At 41.4% G+C, this 22,159-nt stretch overlaps 1 protein-coding gene across 2 annotated transcripts in view; it reads right to left on the minus strand.

The window, feature by feature from the left end:
- The window catches only part of LOC108316914 (protein NPAT), a 62,194-nt gene that overhangs the window by 27,656 nt on the left and 12,379 nt on the right, over positions 1-22,159 (minus strand). Inside the window, exons 2-6 of one of the 2 annotated variants that reach the window (XM_017547061.2) lie at positions 12,332-12,450; positions 4,145-4,205; positions 2,704-2,776; positions 843-883; positions 100-324 (exon numbers count right to left, since the gene is read on the minus strand). In XM_017547061.2, the coding sequence (XP_017402550.1) occupies positions 100-324; positions 843-883; positions 2,704-2,776; positions 4,145-4,205; positions 12,332-12,450 (519 nt within the window). The remainder of the gene's footprint in view (positions 1-99; positions 325-842; positions 884-2,703; positions 2,777-4,144; positions 4,206-12,331; positions 12,451-22,159) is intronic. The other variant, XM_017547062.2, reaches the window with a different exon arrangement.

The following is a 22,159-nucleotide window of genomic DNA, read 5'->3' on the forward strand; positions in this document are numbered from 1 at the left end:
GGCATCGTTTTACACTATGAATATAAAGACATTAGTATACTATCTCATTCACATGATTTGATTAACAACAAAACTTAAGAAAACAAAATGTAAACTTACTGGTTACAGTATCTTGTGACTGTGAATGGTTGACCACTACGAAATATGACCTCGATGGATTTGAAATTTGGCCACTTTGTCGAGTAACTTGTGTACCTGTGGAAGGAGAAGTGGTAAACTGTCCTGAAAGGTAAGGTAAAGTCAGCAACTCTGCACTGGCTGGAGCTGTTTGAGATGCAAGCTTTCTCTGCCGTTTGATTTCTGCAATCCCAGTTCTTGTTCGGGCTGAAACATATAACCATTTAAAAAACAAATTCAATGTCAAGGTAGTCTGGGAATTTAAAAAAGTCAGTATGATGCATAGTATTACATAATCTAACATGTTACATCAACAGATTGAAGAATGGCCCCTAAAAATATCAACTAAATTATTGGACTTTCGGAAGAAACTAAAATGAATACACTCCAGCTTTATAAATCCAAGATTATATTTGTTCTGCAATAATTAATATTGATAATACCCCCATGATTTAAGAAACCTAAACTTATGAAATGAGAATTAAAACATTCTTTCCTTCATCTGCTAGGGCTGAAAGAAAAAAAAATTCTACATGAGAATCAATGGGAAATGTAGGGAGTATTTACAAAATATTTTTAGATAAAAATATTTGACATTGTACTTAGAAACGAACAGTAGTTTAAGCAAAATATATACTTAGCACATGTGTATTATTAATTAAAACGTTCATCTGACAGTTTAAGTTTGAAGTAACTGTGAACATTGTTTTAAGTTGGATACCAACCTCTCTGACTGCCAGCAAATCTTGGGGAACTTTGCATGCTCCTAACAAAGAAAACAAAGTAGTTATCCATCCAAAAATTTTTGTTGCCAATATCCACTATGATTGTCACAGTCAGACCTGAAGTAAATTATGAGGTAAAAGGCAAAACATCTGTCTCAGACAAAAAAACAAACAAACACGTTTTTTGGGTAGATAACTCTGATTTGCTTTAGGAAAAAAATAGTGGCATGCAGACACACTCACAACACACATAATTTTAATTAAGAAGTTTCTATCCAATGCAATATGCACTGAGCGCCTTGACATTACGTTAAGAATGCCATCTGCACTGGGTGTGGTGTCTCATGCCTATAATCCCAGCACACTGTGAGGCTGAGATGAGAGGATCACTTGAGGCCTAGAGTTCATGACCAGCTTGAGCAACACAGCAAGATCCTGTCTGTATAAAATAAAATAAAAATTAGGCAGGTGGCATGTGCCTGTGGTCCTCGGTACTCGGGAGGCTGAGGTGGGAGGAACTTCTGAGCTCAGGAGTGCAAGGCTGCAAGAGCTATAATCACACCACTGCACTCCAGCTTGGGTAACAGAGCAGGACCCTGCCTCTTGAAAAAATAAAAAGAATATAAGTTAACTTTAGAAACTCTACATATATTTAAGTGAGCTATATACAAAGTACATATTATTTTTCATAATTACAGAGATCAGTCCCCACAGAAAAATTCTGATTTCACATGACTCCATATACAAATACTTCAGAATCCCCAAGAGGATGTCAGAGGACATCCTGCTTTTATCAAATTTATGACTAGGAAATTATTTTACTGAATCTCTAAAGAAGATGCAAACAAACATGGAAAAATTCACAGTACAAGTTAATTCTTTCTCTTTTTTTTGGGAGACAGAGTCTTGCTCTTCTCCTGCCTTAGCCTCCCGAGTAGCTGGGATTACAGGCGCATGCCACCACACCCAGCTAATTTTTTGTATTTTGGTAGAGATGGGGTTTCACCATGTTAGCCAGAATGGTCTTGATCTCCTGACCTTGTGATCTGCCCACCTCGGCCTCCCAAAGTGTTGGGATTACAGGTGTGAGCCACCGCGCCTGGCCTAGTACAAGTTAATTCTTTTAGTATGAATTGGAGTGGCCCACCCTTATACTTGATTAAATCATAGACACTGTACCATTATCATAAAAAATATGTTAAGTGACTCTCTGCCAACAACATCTACAAAACTCGAGTCAGGAAAGAGAAATACAAAGATAAGACACGGTCCAGGGTTAGGTAGAAAGCATTTGGAGCCATTTTAGCAGTCTAGGCAGAGGAAGAAAATGAAACCCATGCTGAAGTTATGTGGGGGTAGTCACTTATGGCTCTCAAAGAAAGGTTAAGAGACTGTAATTTTCATAACAGATTCTAAGTCAAATATAACATTTTCATAAAATTGATACCAGAAGATTCCAGAATTAGCATTATTCTTCAAGCTTCTTTACAAGGTAAGAAACCAAGTGGGCATGGGTTCGATACCCTATGAATATGCAATGAAGGGGGGTTGCCTAAGGGAATTTGCAGTGGCCTGGGATTTGGTAATTTGTATTCTAGCAATATATCTGCCTCTAAATTGCTATGGAAACTTGGAAATGTCATTAACCTTCTATATATCTTAGCTTTGTAAATATTTTTAAAGTATGCTACTTATTTCAAATTATGCCAATCAATAACATCTATAGTACCAACAACCTCTAGAGTAATTTCAAAACTGAATGAGTGTTATATAAGTACACTGTGTAGGTCTTAAGAAAATTTATAAACCCCAAGTGTATTTGCATTCCGAAATAATTAGGCACATTGTAATAGCTTATTACCTGATTTGAGAAAGGGTATGATCCAATTTCTTCCATAGAGATGACATTATTGCTGGGACATTATTTGATGTTTCTAAATCATAAGAGGAAAAGGTTCTTATTAAACCCAGTTGAAGAAAGTTGATCATTCATTTTGAACAAAGACACACAAAAAGCTTCTCTCTCAATTATTGACAATATGTTGGGAAATGAGACATTATTTTGTAAAATAGCTTGCAAAGCTATAATGAGGCTGCTTTCTCTTCTAAAGCCACTGAGTATCAAATACAATATGAGTAGAAATGGCCACCTGTAAAATCTCTGAGGCATTTTTTAGACCAATAATTTTATACCTCCATTTTATTAAAAAAGGAGAAACAATTTTTTTATCTTTGTTCTATCTGATATCATATGACATATGATACAGAATTAAAATAATATGTCTTAATAATTATCACAAAGGTTATACAAATTACTTGTAAGTGTGGAATTTAATCCTCAATTTCTTCACATTTAAAAATGGCTTTAAACAATACCTCTCACTGGGTTAAAGACTAAAGGAGAAAAAAAACATACAAAAGCATGTAGCACGATGCTTATACACAGCCAATATCAAGCTTCTTTTTCTTTATGTTATCACCTTACGTGAATTTTTTAATGTTGTTTTGTTAATGTTGTAAGCCGTTGAAAATAATCAATATTAGAAAATAAGCAGTCAAAACATTTCCTCTAAAATATCCTTAATTTAGGCAAGTAGAATTTTATATTCTGGTAATAAGTTTATGACTGGCTTCTATGTTCAGACTTAGACAACAGAGAATTAAAATTAAAATGTCAGTTTAAAACTTTTTTTTTTTTTTTTTTGGAGACGGAGTTTCGCCGTTGTTACCCAGGCTGGAGTGCAATGGTGCTATCTCGGCTCACCGCAACCTCCGTCTCCCGGGTTCAGGCAATTCTCCTGCCTCAGCCTCCTGAGTAGCTGGGATTACAGGTACGTGCCACCATGCCCAGCTGATTTTTTGTATTTTTAGTAGAGTCGGGGTTTCACCATGTTGACCAGGATGGTCTCGATCTCTTGACCTCGTGATCCACCCGCCTCGGCCTCCCAAAGTGCTGGGATTACAGGCGTGAGCCACCGCGCCCGGCCTAAAACTTTTTAACACATAGTGATGTCTGTTTATTAGTGTAAATGCAGAGGTAAGAGTTTTATTTTACATCTTTTTAAAAGATAATTTTTTGGGTTATTTTTGCTAATGTTAAGACTGTTGCAATTTATCTATTACTCAATATAAACATAAACAAATTAGATATGCCCCAGAAATATTTATCTCGTCACAAATGAGACACATTTTCTCAAGGCTTTTATGAAACATTAATAACCTTTAAAAATTATTTTTAACTAAATCAAGTAGACAAATAGTGCATACATCAGCAAAAAAAACCTCTAAGCCAGAACTTTTACCTTTTGTTTTCATAGCTACATATTCATTCAAAATTGTTGTCAAGTTTTTTCCAAATAAGGACTGAAAAGAAAAAGATCAAACATTACTAAAATTGTATAATACGACTCAAAATTTATCACAAAAAAATTCCACCGTTCAAGTTAACAAATAATCTGACTGCAGAGTAGCTGATGAGGAAAGGGTAAAGAAGCAGGTAATCAAAACCAAAACTAGTCACTGAAGTTAGAGTTTGTATCCAAGCTTCTCAAGAATCTTGCCCATTTGACTAGGACATTATAGCTACTTGGGTATCACTGCTTCTAGGCCCTCTCAGCAGACAGCTATACATACATGTACAAATGCATATATACAAGCATTTATATTTCTGTATCTATCTGTATATACATTAAAATAACCACAGTGTCGTACTAATATCACAGACTATAATCCAACACCACTGGTTTCATTATTATGCTCGTTTATATCTTCTTCCTCACACAGTGAGGAACCTGGCTCCCACTATCTACAATTTATTATTTGTTCAGAATTATTAATTTAGAAGAAATTAGAAGGATTTATTTAATATTCATCCATGTTACTGTGTGAATCAATAGCACGTTGCTTTTTATTGCTGAGTAGTAGTACTGCTTTGTATGAACATATCAGAGTTTATTTGTTACTTCCTGAAAAACACCTTGGTTGTCACCAGTTTTTAAGTTTTTTATTTTTTAGAGACAGGGTCTTGCTCTGTCACATACACTGGAGTACAGTGGCTGCTCACAGCTTGCTGTAGCCTTGAACTCCTGGCCTCAAGCCATCTTCCTGCCTCAGCCTCCCAAAGTGCTGGGATTGGGATTACAGGTGTGAGCCATCACACCTGCCCTGTTTTCAGTTTTTGACCACTATGAGTAAACACCAGTATAGGTTTTTGTGTGAACACAAATTTTCTAGTTGATTTGGGTAAAATGAGTGTTGGGTCACACGGGGAGTATATGCTTAATCATATAAGCAAAAGTCAAACTGTTTTCCAAAGCAACTGTATTGTTATGCATTCTTACCAGCAACAAACAAGAGTTCCATCTATAAGAAATACCTGACCCGTCCAAGGTAGAAGACCTCTTAAAGGCATTCCAGAATCACAAACAATAGCATGAGTAGTCTGCGCCCTAACATGTTCCAGTTGCAGTAGATAAATGTGTCAGAGCCTGTTTCTTGCCACTAGTAAAGAATGCTTTGTTCCCTGCAAAGAATACTTTTAGTTAATCTATAAACTGCAATAATGATGATTATCACTTGCTTGCTGTCAATAAATATGTGGGTTAAACTCTGTTTGAGGCTTTGAGCTGGGAATGCTGAAGCCCTAGATATCCCACCTTTTGCCCTCTATCTCTGTATCTGTTTTTTAATTCCTTCAGTGCTGCCTGCGTTGTGGTCTCTATGACCGAGCTGGTCTCAGCAAGTGATGCCCAACATGGGGCTTGAACCCAGGATGAAGGGTCACTGGAGAAACAGCTGGAGAATGTAGAGCTAAGCTGGAGGAAACCTGAGTACTCTTAAAGCTATCCCTGTGGTGAGTAAGCAGGGGAGCTCGGAAACGTCACAGTAACAAATGGGACAAGGGTTGAGCAGGCACGAGGCTTATTTGAGTCTCCTTTGGCAGCTCCTCAAAAAAGGAGTTAATACTAGCCACTTGAATTGTCAGTTGTTTACAATGAATCTGTGCTTTCTTACTCCATTCTTCTGTTGCTCTCTCTGTCTTCCATTGCTTTATAAAGAAGGAGCTGGGGATATTCCTGTAACTGTTTCGTCAGTATGGGCTTTCATTTGCTCCGCCTTGGAGTCTTTCCACACAGATGACAAGGAGGAGGAAGGAGAGTATAACAAAGTACCAGAAGAGATGACAGAGCAGGTTTGCTTGCCAGCTAAAATGGTAAAGGACGGAGTGGTTTGTCCCTGCCCCTCTGCCCCCACTCACTATTTTAAAGAAATGGCCTGACCTTCTGGATCTTTCTTTTCCGAAGAACAATGGGCAAAAAAGTAGTTGCCCCAGTGACTGCTCAAGCAGCGCCTTGAGTGACTGCTCTTAGTTCTATTAAGGCAGGAATCCAACAAGCCAGATGAGAGGGAGATACGGATGCTTGGCAGTTCCCTGTTAGACTATACCCACCTGATCAACAGGGAAATATTATGGCTACGTTTGAGCCTTTTCCTTTTAAATTACTTAACAAATTTAAACAAGCTATCAATCAATATGGACCAGGTTCTTCTTTTGTAATGGGACTGTCAAAGAATGTTGCTGTCTCCAGTCAGATGATTCCTGCTGACTGGGATGCTCTTATTCGAGCTTGTCTGAACTCCTATTTGAGCCTGTAGGAACTCCTACTCAGTTCTTACAATTTAAAACTTGGTGGTCAGATGAAGCTTCCATTGAGGCTGCTTGCAATGCCCAGGCCCAACCTCAAATTAACATAACTGCAGACCAACTTTTGGGGGTCGGTGGCTGGGCTGGTTTAGGTGAACAAGTGGTCATGCAGGATGATGCCATAGAGCAGCTAAGAGGAGTGTGCAGTAGAGCTTGGGGAAAAAAAAATCACTTCAGGAGAACAATACCCTTCTTTCAGTGCGGTTAAGCAGGGGCCAAAAGAAACTTATACAGATTTTATATCCGGATTACAGGAGTCTCTGAAAAAGGTGATTGCAGATTCGGCTGCTCAGGATATAGTGTTGCAGTTATTAGCTTTTGACAATGTCAATCCTGAGTGTCAAGCCGCTTCGTGACCCATTAGAAGAAAAGCACATTTGGTTGACTATACTAAAGCTTGTGATGGTATTGGAGGTAATCTACATAAGGCTACTTTACTGGCCCAGGCAACAGCAGGACTGAAAGTGGTAACGGAAATACTCCATTTCCTGGAGCTTGTTTTAACAGTGGGAAGCACGGTCATACTAAAAGAGAACATAAAAAAAAAATCAGCAAGTCAGGTTGCCAGTTAGGGGAAAAAGGAAAATTACTGAGCCTGAAATATGTCCAAAATGTAAAAAAGGAAAACATTGGGCTACTATCACTCTAAGTTTGATAAAGATGGTAACTTGATTTTGAGAAATGCCATGAGGGGCCCATTCTGGGCCCCATTCCAAACTGGGGCATTTCTGACTCAGGCCACTCCCTCATCCCTGTATAATGCCTGTTCCCTGCTACAGCAGGTAGTGTCACAGTAGATTTATGTGGCACAAAAGCTGTGGGCCTTCTGCCTGGGGAAACCCTGCAAAAAATGCGAACAGGAGTCTGTGGACCCTTGCCAGTGGGGATGGTAGGATTACTTCTAGGTAGATCTAGTTTAAATTTAAAAGGAGTGCAAGTACAAACGGAAGTCAATGATTCAGATTACAATGGGGAAATTCAAATTGTTCTATCTACTTCTGTTCCCTGGAAAGCAGAGTCAGAAGAACATATAGCACAGCTCCTGATTGTACCAAATGTGGAAACTGGGAAAAAGCGAAACTATATGAATAGGAGGATTTGGAAGTACAAATAAACAAGGCAAAGCAGCTTACGGGATAAATCAAATTGTTGATAAATGTCCTACCTGTAAAATAGCTATTCAGGAAAAGAAATTTAAAGGATTGGTAGATACAAGAGCAGACATTTCAATAATTTCTCTATAGCACTGGCCATCGGCATGGCCAATTCAACACGCTCAATTTAACATAGTTGGAGTTGGCAAAGCCCCGAAATATATCAACAGTTATATTTTGTATTGTAAAGGACCCGATGGACAATCTGGGACTATTCAACGAATTGTAACTTCTGTACCTATAAATTTATGGGGAAGAGACATATTACAGCAATGGGGAGCACAGATGTTAATTCCAGAACAATTATATAGCCCACAAAGTCAGCATATGATGCAAGAGATGGGGTACGTGCCTGGCATGGGATTAGGAAAAAATTTACAAGGGTTAAAGGAACCACTTAAAGTGGAAGGACAGAATTCTCGTCAGGGTCTAGAACACCATTTCTGATGGCAGCCATTGTTAAGCCTCCAGAACTCATACCTCTAAAATGGTTAACGAACAAGCAAATTTGGATAGAACAATGGCCACTAAGTAAAGAGAAACTGGAGGCTTTAAAGGACTTAGTTACTGAACAATTTGAAAAGGGACACATAGCTCCAACATTTTCCTCCTGGAATTCTCCAGTCCTGGTTATCAAGAAAAAATCATGTAAATGGTGAACATTGACAGATCTTAGAGCCATTAATTCAGTTATATAACGTATGGGGGCATTATATACTTCTCCTGCTATGATTCCAAAAAATTGGCCACTAATTGTTATTGATTTGAAGGACTGTTTCTTTACAATTCCTTTGGCAGAAAAGGACCGTTAGTGATTTGTGTTCATTATTTCTTCTACAAATAATCAAAAATCTGTAAAATACATCACTGGAAAGTGTCACCACAAGGAATGTTAAACAGTCCCAAAATTTGTCAAACTTACATGGGCCAAGTTGAGCCCACCAGAAAGGAATTTTCGGTGTTATATTATTCATTATATGGATGATATTCTTTGTGCTGCTCCCACTCAGGAAATATTACTCCAATGTTATGATCACTTGCAAAATTCCATTTCTTGTGCTGGTTTAATTATAGCTCCTGACAAAATTCAGACTACTACTCCTTACTTTTACTTGGTGACCTTAGTGAATAACACTACCATTGTGCAAAAAAAAAAAAAAAAAAAAAAACTATACACAGGGATCAATTAAAAACATTAAATGACTTTCAAAAATTACTAGGGGACATTAACTGGATACAACCTGCTCTAGGCATTCCTACCTATGCCATGAGTAACCTATTTTCTATCCTTAGAGGAGATCCTACTTTCTCTAGCCCTTGGCAATTAACAAAGGAGGCTGAGGCAGAGTTACAGCTGATTGAGAAGCAAGTGCATAAGGCTCAAATAAATAGAATAGATCCAAAAAAGACTCTAGACTTACTGATTTTTCTAACTCAGCATTCACCTACTGGTGTTATTGTCTAAGAGCAAGACTTTGTAAAATGGCTTTTTCTTCCTCGTACAAATTCACAGACTCTGACTCCTTATTTGGATCAAATCGCTACTCTGATAGGAAATGGGAGAGCTCGAGTTGTTAAATTACATGGATATGACCCTGGAAAAATTATCATCCCTCTTCCAAAGGCTCAAATACAACAGACCTTTATAAATAGTCTTACTTGGCAAACCCAGTTAGCTAATTTTCATGGGTGTTCTTGATAATCACTTTCCAAAAAGAAAATTATTTCAATTTTTGGAACTAATTGGATTCTCCCTAAAATAACTAAATCCAAACCAAATGAAGGTGCTGAAAATGTTTTCACAGATGGATCTAGCAATGATAAAGCTTCTTATTCTGGGTCAAAAACTAAAAATTTTCAGACACCATATACTTCAGCCCAAAAAGCAGAGCTTGTAGCTGTAACTGAAGTCTTAAAATGCTTTCGAGATGCCTGTTAATTTCTTCATATGTGGTTTTTCCACACAATTAATTGAAAATGTTCAGCTTCGATTTAATACAGATGAACAACTGATGACTTTACTTCCCAGTTACAAACCGCAGTTAGGAATAGAATGTACCTATCACTCACATTAGGGCTCACATACCTCTTCCAGGACCTTTAACTGCAGGGAATCAAATGGCTGATTGCTTGGTTGCTATAGCATTGTTAAATGCTAAACACTTTCACACTTTGACTCATGTAAATGCCTCTGGTCTTAAACAAAGGTGTAATATTACTTGAAAAGAGGCTAAAGCCATTATGAACAATGCCCAACCTGTAAAATGATTCATTCTCTGTCCTTTACGGGGTGGGGGTGGAGGGTGTTTCTTAACCCTCATGGATTGGAACCAAACTGTCTTTGGCAAATAGATGTTATCTATGTCCCTTCTTTTGAAAAATTAGCTTACATGTATGTATGTGTAGATACATTTTCTCACTTTGTTGTGCCATATGCCAAACTGGAAAATCTTCCACGACAAAGCTGCCCTTTCCTTTATCACTTTGCAAAATCAAAAAGGGCGACACGCTGGGAAGGCCTGAAGCCTGTCATAAACAGGCCTTAAAGAAACTGGCCACAAACAAAGTGTCTATAGGACTGTAACATACTCCTGATGGCAGTGACACACAAGCTGGAGGTTGTTGGTTTACTGGATCGAGGGAAAGAAATTCCTGACCCATCCAGGGCAGAAGACTGCTTAAAGGCATTCCAGAACCACAAACAATACCAGGAGCAGCCCGAGCCCTAAGGACATGTTCCAGTTGTAGTAGATAAACCCGTCAGAGCCTGTTTCTTGCAGCTAGAAAAGAATGTTTTTTTCCCTGTGAAGAATGCTTTCAGTCAACCTATAAACTGCAGTAATGATGATTATCACTTGCTTGCTTGCTGTCAATATATATATGGGTCAAACTCTGTTTGACACTCTCAGCTGGGAATGCTGAAGCCCTCTGATGTCCCACCTTTTGCACTCTGTGTCTTTTTTTTTTTTTTGAGATGGACTTTCGCTCGTCGCCCAGGCTGGAGTGTAGTGGTGGGATCTTTGCTCACTATGACCTCTGCCTCCCGGGTTCAAGTGATTCCCCTGCCTCAGCCTCCTGAGTAGCTGTGACTATAGGTGCACACCATCACTCCCAGCTAATTTTTTGTCTTTTAGTAGAGACAGAGTTTCACCATGTTGGCCAGGGTGCTCTCAATCTCCTGACCATGTGATCCTCCCGCCTTGGCATCCCAAAGCACTGGGATTACAGGTATAAGCCACTGCACCGGCCTGTGTCTGTTCCTTAATTCCTTTAGCGCCACCTGGTTTGGGGTCTCTACAACTGAGCTGGTCTCAGCAAAACTGTCAAATCCAACTTTGCCCAATTTTTTTCTTATGTTTCATTTAGAAGTCGTATGGTCCTATGTTCTACATTCAGATCCATTTTGGTTAATTTTTGCATAAGTTATGAGGTACTTGTATAGGTCCTTTTTCTGTATGTGGATATCTAATTGTTCCATCACCATTTGTTGATAAGACTACCCTTTCTGCAAAAATAGCCTTTACACCTTTGTCAAAATCAGATGTGTGGGTCTCTATCTGGACTTTGCATTTGGTTCCATTGATCTATGTGCCAAAAGTATAAAAAATGCCCCTTAATCTTGATTATTATAAATTTTTTAGTAAGTCTTGAAATCTGGTAATGTGAGTCCTCCAACTTGTTCTTTTTCAGAAACTGTTTAGGTTATTCTAGTTCCTTTTCCATTTAAAATTTGGAATTTTCGTGCTATCTATAAAAATGCTTCATGTTATCTATCGAAATGCTTGCAGGCATTTTGACTGTGAAAAACCTTTAATTAAATTGTGAGGAAATTACACCTTAACAATATTGAGTCTCTCAATCTATGCAAACAGTACAATTCTCCTTTTATTCAGGCCTCAGATTTCTTTCAGGCAATTTTGAGCATATAGATTTCACATTTATTTGGTTAGATTATCTCTAAGCATTTTGTTTGTTGCCATTATAAATGAGTATTTTGAAAAATTTTTCAAATTTCAATTGTTCATTGCAGGCATAGAGAATATAACGGATTTTTGTATACTCTGTACTCTACAACCTTGCTTAACTTTAGTTTTGTATTATTTTCAGTTTCCTAAGCAGACATTCATGCTATCTTTGATAGTCTTTAAGGAGTCATGTTTAAAATAAAATGACAAACACCATGTTAAATAATGTAGTTCTGGAACGTATCCACTATGTACCAAATTATGGTTTGTTGGTTTAGTGATATTTAACAAAAGAGATGACAATAATATACCAAAATATGTTTCATATTTGTCTGAAAGGAGCGCCAGATAAAAGCCAGGAAGTAAAGAAAAGAAAAGAAAAAAAAAGGCTTGGAGACAGCAGCAGTGAGTGACACTAATCAGAAATGGGGGTGTCATTTTGAAACTAATTCTCAAAGTTGTCATTCACTTAATAGTTCTGTAATAAATTTGTAAAAAGAACAGCTGGCCTTCTTTGGGTCTTACCAGTCATACATGAATATAAACCGTCAAATTTTTGCTAATTTCAATTTTTTTTTTTTTTTGGTGGATGAGCTGATTTTATGACTATGTACATTTAGTCTCTTGTGTTGATGAAATATTTCCCTTAAGGAAAAAATAACTCACCAGTAAGCAGGCTGGAATAAACCCTTCATCTGTACAGTGTTCTGCATATTCTTTTAAATCTGAACTTTCCAAAATAAAAGTTTGGCAGGTAGAAATGAGGTTTTCTTGTTGTAGGTAGCCTAAATAAAAAATAAAAGTTTAGGTACTTATACTAAATTCTGTACTTTTGGTTAAAACTGCTATCGAAAATGCTTTAGCATGTACCGACATCACAATTGGAAACTTAGGTGGAATGCTCTAGTGTTTGGCAGCCTTGTACAGAAAAACCAGGTTGTGCTGCAATACAAAGTATAATTCATAGAATAGGTGGCCCTTTCACAGGAAACAATTCTATCTAAACTAGTAAAATAAAGTGTTTAACAACGGATAACTATTTCACAGTAGTGCTTACAGGAGAACGAATAAATCAATTATAAATACCTATGTTCCTCTACTGCATAACTTCCATATTGACCAGATCAGTTGATGGTATAAACTGACTTACTGGATTATCAGAAAACCATGTTCTCACAACAATGCTATATATTTGTATACTTATTTGCCAAATGATTTACAAAAAGAATGAACAGAAGACCTACTCTGCATGAAAGTTGAGAAACGAACTCCTTTGGTTCTTATTTCACGCCTTTTGGGAATCATTAGCAATTCCAACAAGAACCTTAACCTTAAAAAGTGAAGGCTAAGGCAGACAGGGTCAATTGCTTGCCTGAACTAAAGCATGCCCCAACGCACACACAGACCACCTTGGCAAATAATGGGATATTTATTTGCTCCCAGTAGTTAAGGAAATCATCATCCAATCATAGAATATCAACTCTTCAAAGAATATAGACCTCATAAAATTAGTTCAGCAAACTCACTAGACAAACAGCAACAGCTAAGACAACAACATGGAAGAAGGAGAATCGAACTCCAAGAGCTGTCACATCGTATTGTTTAAAACATCCAATTTTTCACAAAAATTTACGAGATATGCAAAGAAATAAGAAAGTATGGCTCATAGAGAGTAAAAAAACCAAAAGTCTTCCCAGGGAAATACAGACATTAGACTTAAGACTTCAAATGAGATATTTTAAAATAAGTTGAAAAAAACTAAAGGAAATCATGTCTAAGAAATTATGAGAACAATGTCTCACCAAATAGAAATATGAATAAAGAAATACAGTTGCTAGCAGCAGGAGACAAACTTGCAAGCAGACAGGGGCAGGTCCCTGGTGAAATCCGACAACCTTCAAGCCAAAGACAGTCTGGTAGAGTCCATGACCAGAGTGAGAACTTCCTTAATATCTTTCAGCCAACTGAATGGTGCTTTTTCCAGGTCCACCAATGGGCTAAACAGCATGCACTCTCCCATTCTGAGCCCATAAAAACCCAGGACTCAGTCACACATGGGGACTACCTGCCTTTGGAATCCTCTTTCACATGAAGGTCTACCCATGTCGGGTTCCCTGTCGTGTCTAGAGCTGTTTTGTCATTCAATAAAACCCTTTTCTGCCTTGCTCACTCTCCAGTGTCCACATAACCTCATTCTTATTAAATGCAGGACAAAAGCCCAGAACTCCCTGAACAGTGGGTGTGAAAGGAGCTCTAACGCTGCAGCCCTCCAGCCCTCCGCTGACACTGGGCAGCCACCCGATATGACAGGTAGTGGCAATGGGGCTAGGCCAGCCCAGGAGCCACAGACCGAAGCAGGGTGGGGGGACAGAACAAGCTGTAACACGAACAAGTTGAAACATACGTCCCTACCACCTGTTTGCCATGCTGTAGGCAGCGGGAAGGTGAGTGAACTGTAATGATCCATGGGGACTCAGACCTCAAGACTCCCTGGGCAACAGCCATAACACCCTCTGGGGCTCTTTGGCTGCTGGCATCTCCAAGATTTTGGGTGCTGCAGTGTCACCCTCAGCCAGACACTAGTGCCCAAGTTGGAAGATGGTCATGGCACACCTGCACCAGCTGTGGGCTGAATGCAGAGCCACAGTGGGCATGGAATCCGGGCCAGAAGCAGTCTGCTGGGCTGAGTAGGCATACAGAGCCCAGCAATGAGCCCAGAGGTGCATGAGCCCAGGCAGGTGTGCCACAGACCATGAAGATTGCCGGCTGGCACAGTGGCACTGAATGAATCCTGTGTCATGCCTGGGGGCTTGTCTGGGATCTGTGGAAGGTTAAGAGTGGACCTCTTACACTTTCATTTCTGAGGCTTCTTGCCTTCACACTTTTTTCCAAAACTAGATGAAACACCAGGCTTGTCAACCAGTTAAGAGGAAATGGCACAGCTGCAGAGGACTGGCTTGCTGGAGAAGACTGTGTCAAGCCTCTGCCATCACCCTCAGATACTGGGAATGTTGGCTTTGTTTCAATCCAGTCTCCCTTCACAGACGTCTAGCTATTGCATGGGATTGGAATAAGGTCCTGTGACAACCTAAGGTATCTGGCTAAGGCTACACTTCAGTGTTACCTGAAGGCGCCTGGACTGGCCCCAATCCCCAACAGCCTGTTTGGGTGTTGATCAAGACCATCAGTCTTTCCTATAGCATTTTCTTTGCCTCTTTTGTGGCTCCTATCTCTTCTTCATATACAATGTTACGGGTGTTGCTGCAAACCACAGTGATAATATTACTGGGTAGAATGAGCATTTCACTTAGTCACCAGGAGTGTAATTCAGAACAACTTGGTTTTTGTCTGTTCTTAGAAGCAAGAAGAATGTAATAATTGAGAGTTTTCTTTCCCCTGTGGAAGAAACCCATCTGCATTGGGCAAGAGGCCATTTCCCACAGGCATATCCCCTCCCTGCATTTAAGCTGTACTCTGCCCTCCCCCCCCCCCCCCCCCCCGGCCACATACCATGTCAGGAGTTGGCACAGTCCTGTAAATACGGGGAGCTTTCCTATGCAAGAGACTGATTTTTTTTGTTCTTTTTGAGACAGAGTCTCATTCTGTCACCAGGCTGGAATGCAGTGGTGCGATCTTAGCTCACTGCAACCTCGGACTCCCTGGTTCAAGCGATTCTCCTGCCTTGGCCTCCCGAGTGGCTGGGACTACAGGCATGTACCACCACGCCCAGCTAATTTTTTGTATTTTTAGTAGAGACGGGGTTTCACCATGTTGGTCAGGATGGTCTCGATCTCTTGACCTCGTGATCAACCTGCCTTGGCCTCCCAAAGTGCTGGGATTACAGGCAAGAGACTGTTTTGTTTTTCTCTTGGGAGGCAACTTATTAGGCCAGGCCTCCCCTTTTCCTAGTATGACTGTGAGGGACATCTCAGGGAAGCATTTAACGTGTTATTTTTCACAACCCCTTAGTTATATATAGTTGAGAAGACCTCTTACTTACCCATGACTTTAAAATCATGCCTGAAAGCCCAAATCCTCTGCTAGGCAGGGCTATTTTAGCTGGCGTATGACCCACCATCCTTATGGCTCCAGGATAGACTCTTTGTCTCACCCAAGTGCACACCGATATTAACCCAGAAGTTTGGGCAACTCAAAGGAAAACTGGTGGCGCCACAACTGCCACACCAGTCTGGATCCACCTTAAGGATCCCACCTCCTTTCTTAACCAGAGACGATATACCATAAAACCAGAAGTTAGTAAAGGACTAGAAGCCATCACTGATAATTTGAGGATGCAGGGCTTCCACAAATCCTGCAATAGCTCTTGTAATAGTCTGATACTGGAGTTACAAAAACCCAGTGAAGAAAGGAGACTGGTCCAGGACATCCACCTCATTAATAAGGCTGTGGTTCTAATACATATGGTGGTTCCCAATCCCTATACCCTACTAACTCAAATACCCAAGGAAATTAAATGGTTCACAGTCCTGAATCTAAAAAATGTCTTTTTCTGCATACCATGACACCCCAACTTCCAGTAGTTGTTTGCATTCAACAATCCATCCAACCAGACCACCCAGCTAATCTGGACGATGTTACTGCAGGGATTCCAAGCCCCCAGCTGTTTGGGCAAGTGTTGTCAAAAGATCTGAGTTCCTTTATCCACAGGTGAAAGTTTTAAAATATGTAGATGACATTCTCCTTTGTGCCCCAATTGAGGAGGTCTCAGGAGGACACAGAGGCTTGTCTTAATTTTCTGGCTAAAGACTTTACAGAAGATGTAAGGTCTCAAAATCTAAGGCTCAGCTCTGTCAGATTTCAGTGAAGTACCTAGGTCTAGTCTTGTCAGAGGGGACAGGGGAACTTGAGGGTGTTCCTCTCCCCAAAGCCCTCAAGCAACTGAGAAGATTCTTGGAGATAACAGGATTCTGCAGACTATGGATAACTGGGTATGGTGAAGTAGGCTGTCCCTCTTGTATTACATAATAAAGCCAACTAAAACTCACTCCCTAATTTGGGAACCAGAGGCTAAAAGAGCCTCTGACCAACTGAAACAAGCCTTTTATGAGGTGCCAGCCTTTAGTCTTCCCATAGGGAAGACATGAAATCTTCATTTATCACCAAGAAAGAGAATGGCCCAAGGAGTTATAACTGAGGCCCAAGGAGTTATAACTCAGGCCCAAGGTCCAGCCCAGCAACCTGTAGGCTACCTAAGCAAAGAGCTTAATTTGATAGCTAAAAGATGGCCAGTCTGCCTCCGGACAGTCACAGCAGTAACCTGGCCGGTACCAAAGGCCACTAAGGTAACCATGGGGAATAACCAAACCATTTACACCCCACATAATGTGGCAGGACTGCTGTCTTCTAAGGGGAGGCTCTTTTTTTTTTTTTTCCAAAACAGCACCGTTGTCAGCATGAAGCAGTAATTGTGGTCATAATCCTTATCCTAATGGCAGTTACATGTACCTCTTCAGAGGGAAAACTGATAACAGTAGGAGACAAATTCAAAGGCAGGCACGGATGGGTCCCTGGTGAAACCCAACATTCAAGTCAAAGACACCCTGAAGCCTGAAAACTGGATGCCAGTTCCGGGCAGAGTTTACAACCGGAATGAGAACTTCCTTGATGCCTAAGTCCAATCCAATGATTCTTTTTCCAGGCCTGCCCATAGACCATAAAACATGCATTCCCCCAGAATTTCTGAGTCCATAGAAACCCTGAACTCAGCCACACGTGGGGGATACCCACCTTCGGGCCCCCATCACACAGAGGGTTATCTATTTCAGGTCCCCTCTCGTGTTGAGAGCTGTTCTGTTGCTCAATAAAATCCTTTCTACCTTGTTCAATCTCTGGTGTCCATGTAACCTCATTTTTCTCCGAGGGAGGACGAGAGCCTGGAACCTGCTGAATGGAGGGTGGGAAAGGAGCTGTAACACTGTAGCCCTCCTGCCTTTTGCCAGCACTGGGAAGCTGCCCTGCATGAGAGGAAGCAGTAGCAGGGCCAGGCAAATCCAGGAGCCGCAAGCTAGAGTGGAGCAGCGTGACTGAACAAGCTGTAACACAAACAAGCTGAAACACACCCCTCTATCATTTGCTGCATTGCGGATGGCAGGAAGGAGACAGAGAATGTAACGGCCCTTTGATGTGAGGAATGGAAAGAAAACCAGAATGATGAAAAGAGAATAGTCTCAGAGACCTGAGGGACACCATCAAGTGTACCAACATAAGCATAATGGAAATCTTAGAAGGATAGAAGTACCAGAAAGAATATTTGAAGAAATAATGACCAAAACCTTGCAAATTTGAGGAAAAACTTAATCTACACATCAAGATAGCTCAACAGTCTCTAAGTTGGATAAACTAAGAGATCCATACCTAGACAGACCATAATCAAACTGAAAAGACAAAATCATGAAAGCAGCAAGAGAAACAACTTGTAATACAAGGGTTTCTCAGTAAGTTTGACAGTGGATTTCTTATCAGCAACTGTAAGTAGTGAGATGATATTCAAAGAACTGATGTTTACTTTGATTGTTGAAGGAATAAAGATACAAGATCTGATAGCAAAAAAAAAAAGGTCAGCCAAGAATTTTTTTCTTTTTGAGACAGGGTCTCACTCTGTTGCACATGCTGGAGAGCAGTGGCACCATCATAGCTCACTGTAGCTTCTAATTCTGGGGCTCAAACAATCCTCCCACCTCAGTCTCCCAGGTAGCTGGGATGACAGGAACTCACAACTGTGCCTGGCTAATTAAAAAAAAAAAAAAATTTTAATAGAGATGGTGTCTTACTATATGTTGCCTAGGTTGGTCTTCAACCCCTGGCCTCAAGTGATCCTCCCAGCTTGGCTCCCATAAAGTGCTGGGATTACAGAGGCGAGCCACCATGTCCAGCCTCAAGGAAGAATTCTATATCTAGCAAGACTCTAAACTAAAATTTTTAAAAATTTTGTTATCAGATAAAAACTAAAAGAATTTGTTGCTAGCAGATTTTCCCTGTAAGAAACACTAAAGGGGGACTCCCTTCAGGCTAAAATGAGATGACACTGGAGAATTACTTGACAACAACATAACATAAAGCAATCTAGGCTAGGTGTGGTGGCTCATGCCTGTAATCCCAGCAGTTTTTAGAGGTTCAGGCGGGTGGATCACTTGAGGCCAGGAGTTTGAGACCAACCTGGCCAACACAGCAAAACCCCAACTCTATCAAAAATACAAAAAATTTAACCAGGCATGGTGTCACTCGTCTATAATCTCGGCTACTTAGGAAGCTGAGGCATGAGAATCTCTTGAAGTTGGAAGGCAGAGGCTGCAGTGAGGTAAGATCATGCCACCGCATTCCACCCTGGGCGAGAGCAAGACTCTGTCTCCAAAAAAACAAAAATAAATAAAATAAAATAGTGTAAATGTTTGTTGTATGTAATCTTTCTTCCCTTTTAAAAAGATAACTGTACACACAATATGGGCATATAATGTATGAAGGTGTAATTTATGTGATTTATATGGCCTTAAAAACATGATCCAACTAAATGCTATTGTCACAGGATCCTCAAGGTGTCGCTTTTCCAGCTCAAAACCTGTAGCTGGTGGTGCCTTTGCCTGAGTTTTGCTAGGTACTGCTGGGCTTGTTTTGTTCACTTGGCCCAGCAGGCTGTGCTTGGCTTATGCTACTGGGCCAGATCCCATGCCTGCTAGGGGCGAGGCAGGGGTGCAGCAGCGAGGGGAATGTGAGTGAGCACGGGGTCCGGCTGCTGCACACACCAGGCATGCTGGCTGCAGTGGGCTAGGTACATCCAGGTGCTGGTTCCCCAAGAGGTTGCAGCTAGATCAGGCATACTATAGTGGCTTCCACTGTGGCCACTGGGGAACGTGGTGGCACCCTGAAGCTTAGAGACATCAAGAATCCCAGAGCCCCAAAGAGGGTGCCACAGCCCTGGTTTGGGGAGCTCCTAAGTCTGGGCTCCCCAGAAGGCCTCAGCTCTTCTCTCCTTCTCATTGTCTGCAATGCGGTGAACGAGGGGGCATGTTTCAGTCCTGTTTCAGTCCCACCTTTCAGTGGGTCCCATGTTATTAGCATGTGTTCAGGGAGAATGAGGTATGTGGTCAACTGCAAGGTGAGCAAGGCAGAGAGTAGCTTCACTGAGTGACACAACAGCCCTCAGGAGACCAGCAGTGGGTAGCTTCTTTCTGCAGGCAGGTCGTCCCCACAAGCATCCAGCCCTCAGTGGAGAGGATACCTACAGTGGGAAGCTCCTTTCTGCATGCAGGTCATCCTGACGAGTGTTCAGTTCTCAGCAGAGAGGAGACCCATAGTGGGTAACTCCTTTCTGCAGGCAGGTCATCCTAACAAGTGTCCAGCTCTCAGTGGAGAGGAGACCCACAGCAGGTAGTTTCTTTCTGCATGCAGGTCATCCCAAGGGTGCCCAGCTCTCAGTGGAGAGGAGACCTGCAGTGCATAGCTCCTTCCCACAGCTGGTAGTCCTGATGTCTCTCTTGAGTCTGGCTGAGTCTGGGGTTTTTACGGGCTTCAGAAAGGAGGAAGTATGCTGACTGGTCTGTGGGCAGCCATGGGTGGGCCCAGAAAAAGCACCATAAATTCTCACTCTGGGCCACAGATCTACAGTCCGGCCCCCAGGCTTTAGCCATCCCTGGCTTGAAGGTAGGGTTTCATCAGGTGCCCACTTCTTTCAACCCAGGAGCCTGTCTGCCTCCTATTGCTATCAGCCTGCCATCCAAGGTGCCTACAGTGCTTAGGCTGTTCATGCCAACAAGCAGGCCTATGCTGACATGGCCTTATCCCTACCCTTGGCCTCCATCCCGTGCTCCTCAGCACTGAAAGTCCAGAGCAAACCGAGGCAGCATGGGGCAGGTGTGTCAGCACTGCCCCTAGCATGCACACACCCGGCCAGGTCCTGACAGGAAAGTTCAGGCAGGGTCAGCCTAAACTTTCCTTTGAAATTGGGAGTGGGCACTGGGAAGAGGAAGAGGCTAGGCAGTAGAAATAGGCAATTCTGAGCCTGTGGGAAAAGGGGGCTTCCTGGGCCCCCGAGGCTGCAGAGATGCCCCCTCCACAGCTGCAAGTACACCTAGGAGGGGAGGGCTCCTGCCGGTCCAACTTGGAAGGGGGCAGGGCACCCACCTGTTCCCAGCTCCCACTGCTCCATGGAGCAGAGAGCCCTGTGTGCACCTCCCATGCTGCAGTTGGTGTCTTTAACATTAGCTGCTCCAGACTGATTCAAAGACACAAACAGGGTGAAAGTAAAAGGATAGGAAAGATACACCATCTAGTAATCAGTAAGACTTAAAGTTGTTTTATTAACACTGGTTGAGTATCTCTTATCTGAAATGCTTGGGACCAGAAGTGTTTCAGATTTGTTTTTCTCCCTCTGGATTTTGGAATATTTGCATTATACTTACTGGTTGAGTATCGCTAATCTGAAAATCTGAGATGCTCCAATGAACATTTCCTTCGAGCATCATGTAGGTATTCAAACAGTTTTGCTTTTAGAGCATTCTGAATTTTGAATTAGGGATATTCAACCTGTATCAAAGTAGATATCAAGACAAATATTGTTACAAGAAACAAAGATAATGATAAAAAAGGTCAATCAATCAAAAAGATAACAATAGCTGAGGTGATAGGATTGCTTGAGCCCAGGAGTTCAAGACCATCCTGGGAAATATAGTGAAAGCCCATCTCTGTGGTTTTTAGAAATTAGCTGGGCTTAGTGGTATGCACCTGTAGTTCCAGCTACTCCAGAGGCAGAGAGGTAGGAGGATAGCTTGAGCCCAGGAGGTCAAGGCTTCAGTGAGCCGTGACCGTACCACTGCATTCCAGCCTGGACAACAAGGTGAGACCTTGTCTTAGTATGAAAACTCATTGAAGTGAAGGGAGAAACAGATAATTCAACAATAAAAGTTGGAGGCTCCTATACCACACTTGGAGTAATACATAGAACAACTAGGCAGAAGATAAATAAACAAACAGAAAATTTAAACTATTAGAGCAACTAAACCCTACCAGACATCAACAGAACACACCACTCAAAAACAGCGTAATACACGTTTTTCTCAATTGCACATGGAACATGTTCCAGGGCAGACCACATATTAGGACATGAAATAAGTGTCAATAAATTAATGAGGTGCAACTAAAGCAGTGCACAGTGGAAAATTTACAGCTATAAATACCTGTGTTTAAAAAAGAAGATGCTAGGTGCAGTGGCTCATGCCTGAAATCCCAGCACTTTGGGAGGCTGAGGTGGGCGGATGACCTGATTCAAGAGTTTGAAACCAACCTGGCCAACATGGCAAACTCCGTCTCTACTAAAAATGCAAAAAACTAATTGGGTATGGTGGTAGGCCCTGTAATCCCAGATACTCAGGAGGCTGAGGCAGGAGAATTGTGTGAACCTGGGAGGCGGAGGCTGCAGTGAGCTGAGACCGCACCACTGCACTCCAGCCTGGGTGACAGGGCAAGACTCCAACTCAAAAA

Source organism: Cebus imitator, unplaced genomic scaffold (assembly GCF_001604975.1).
Source record: "Cebus imitator isolate Cc_AM_T3 unplaced genomic scaffold, Cebus_imitator-1.0 Scaffold194, whole genome shotgun sequence".
NCBI classification, from domain to species: domain Eukaryota; kingdom Metazoa; phylum Chordata; class Mammalia; order Primates; family Cebidae; genus Cebus; species Cebus imitator.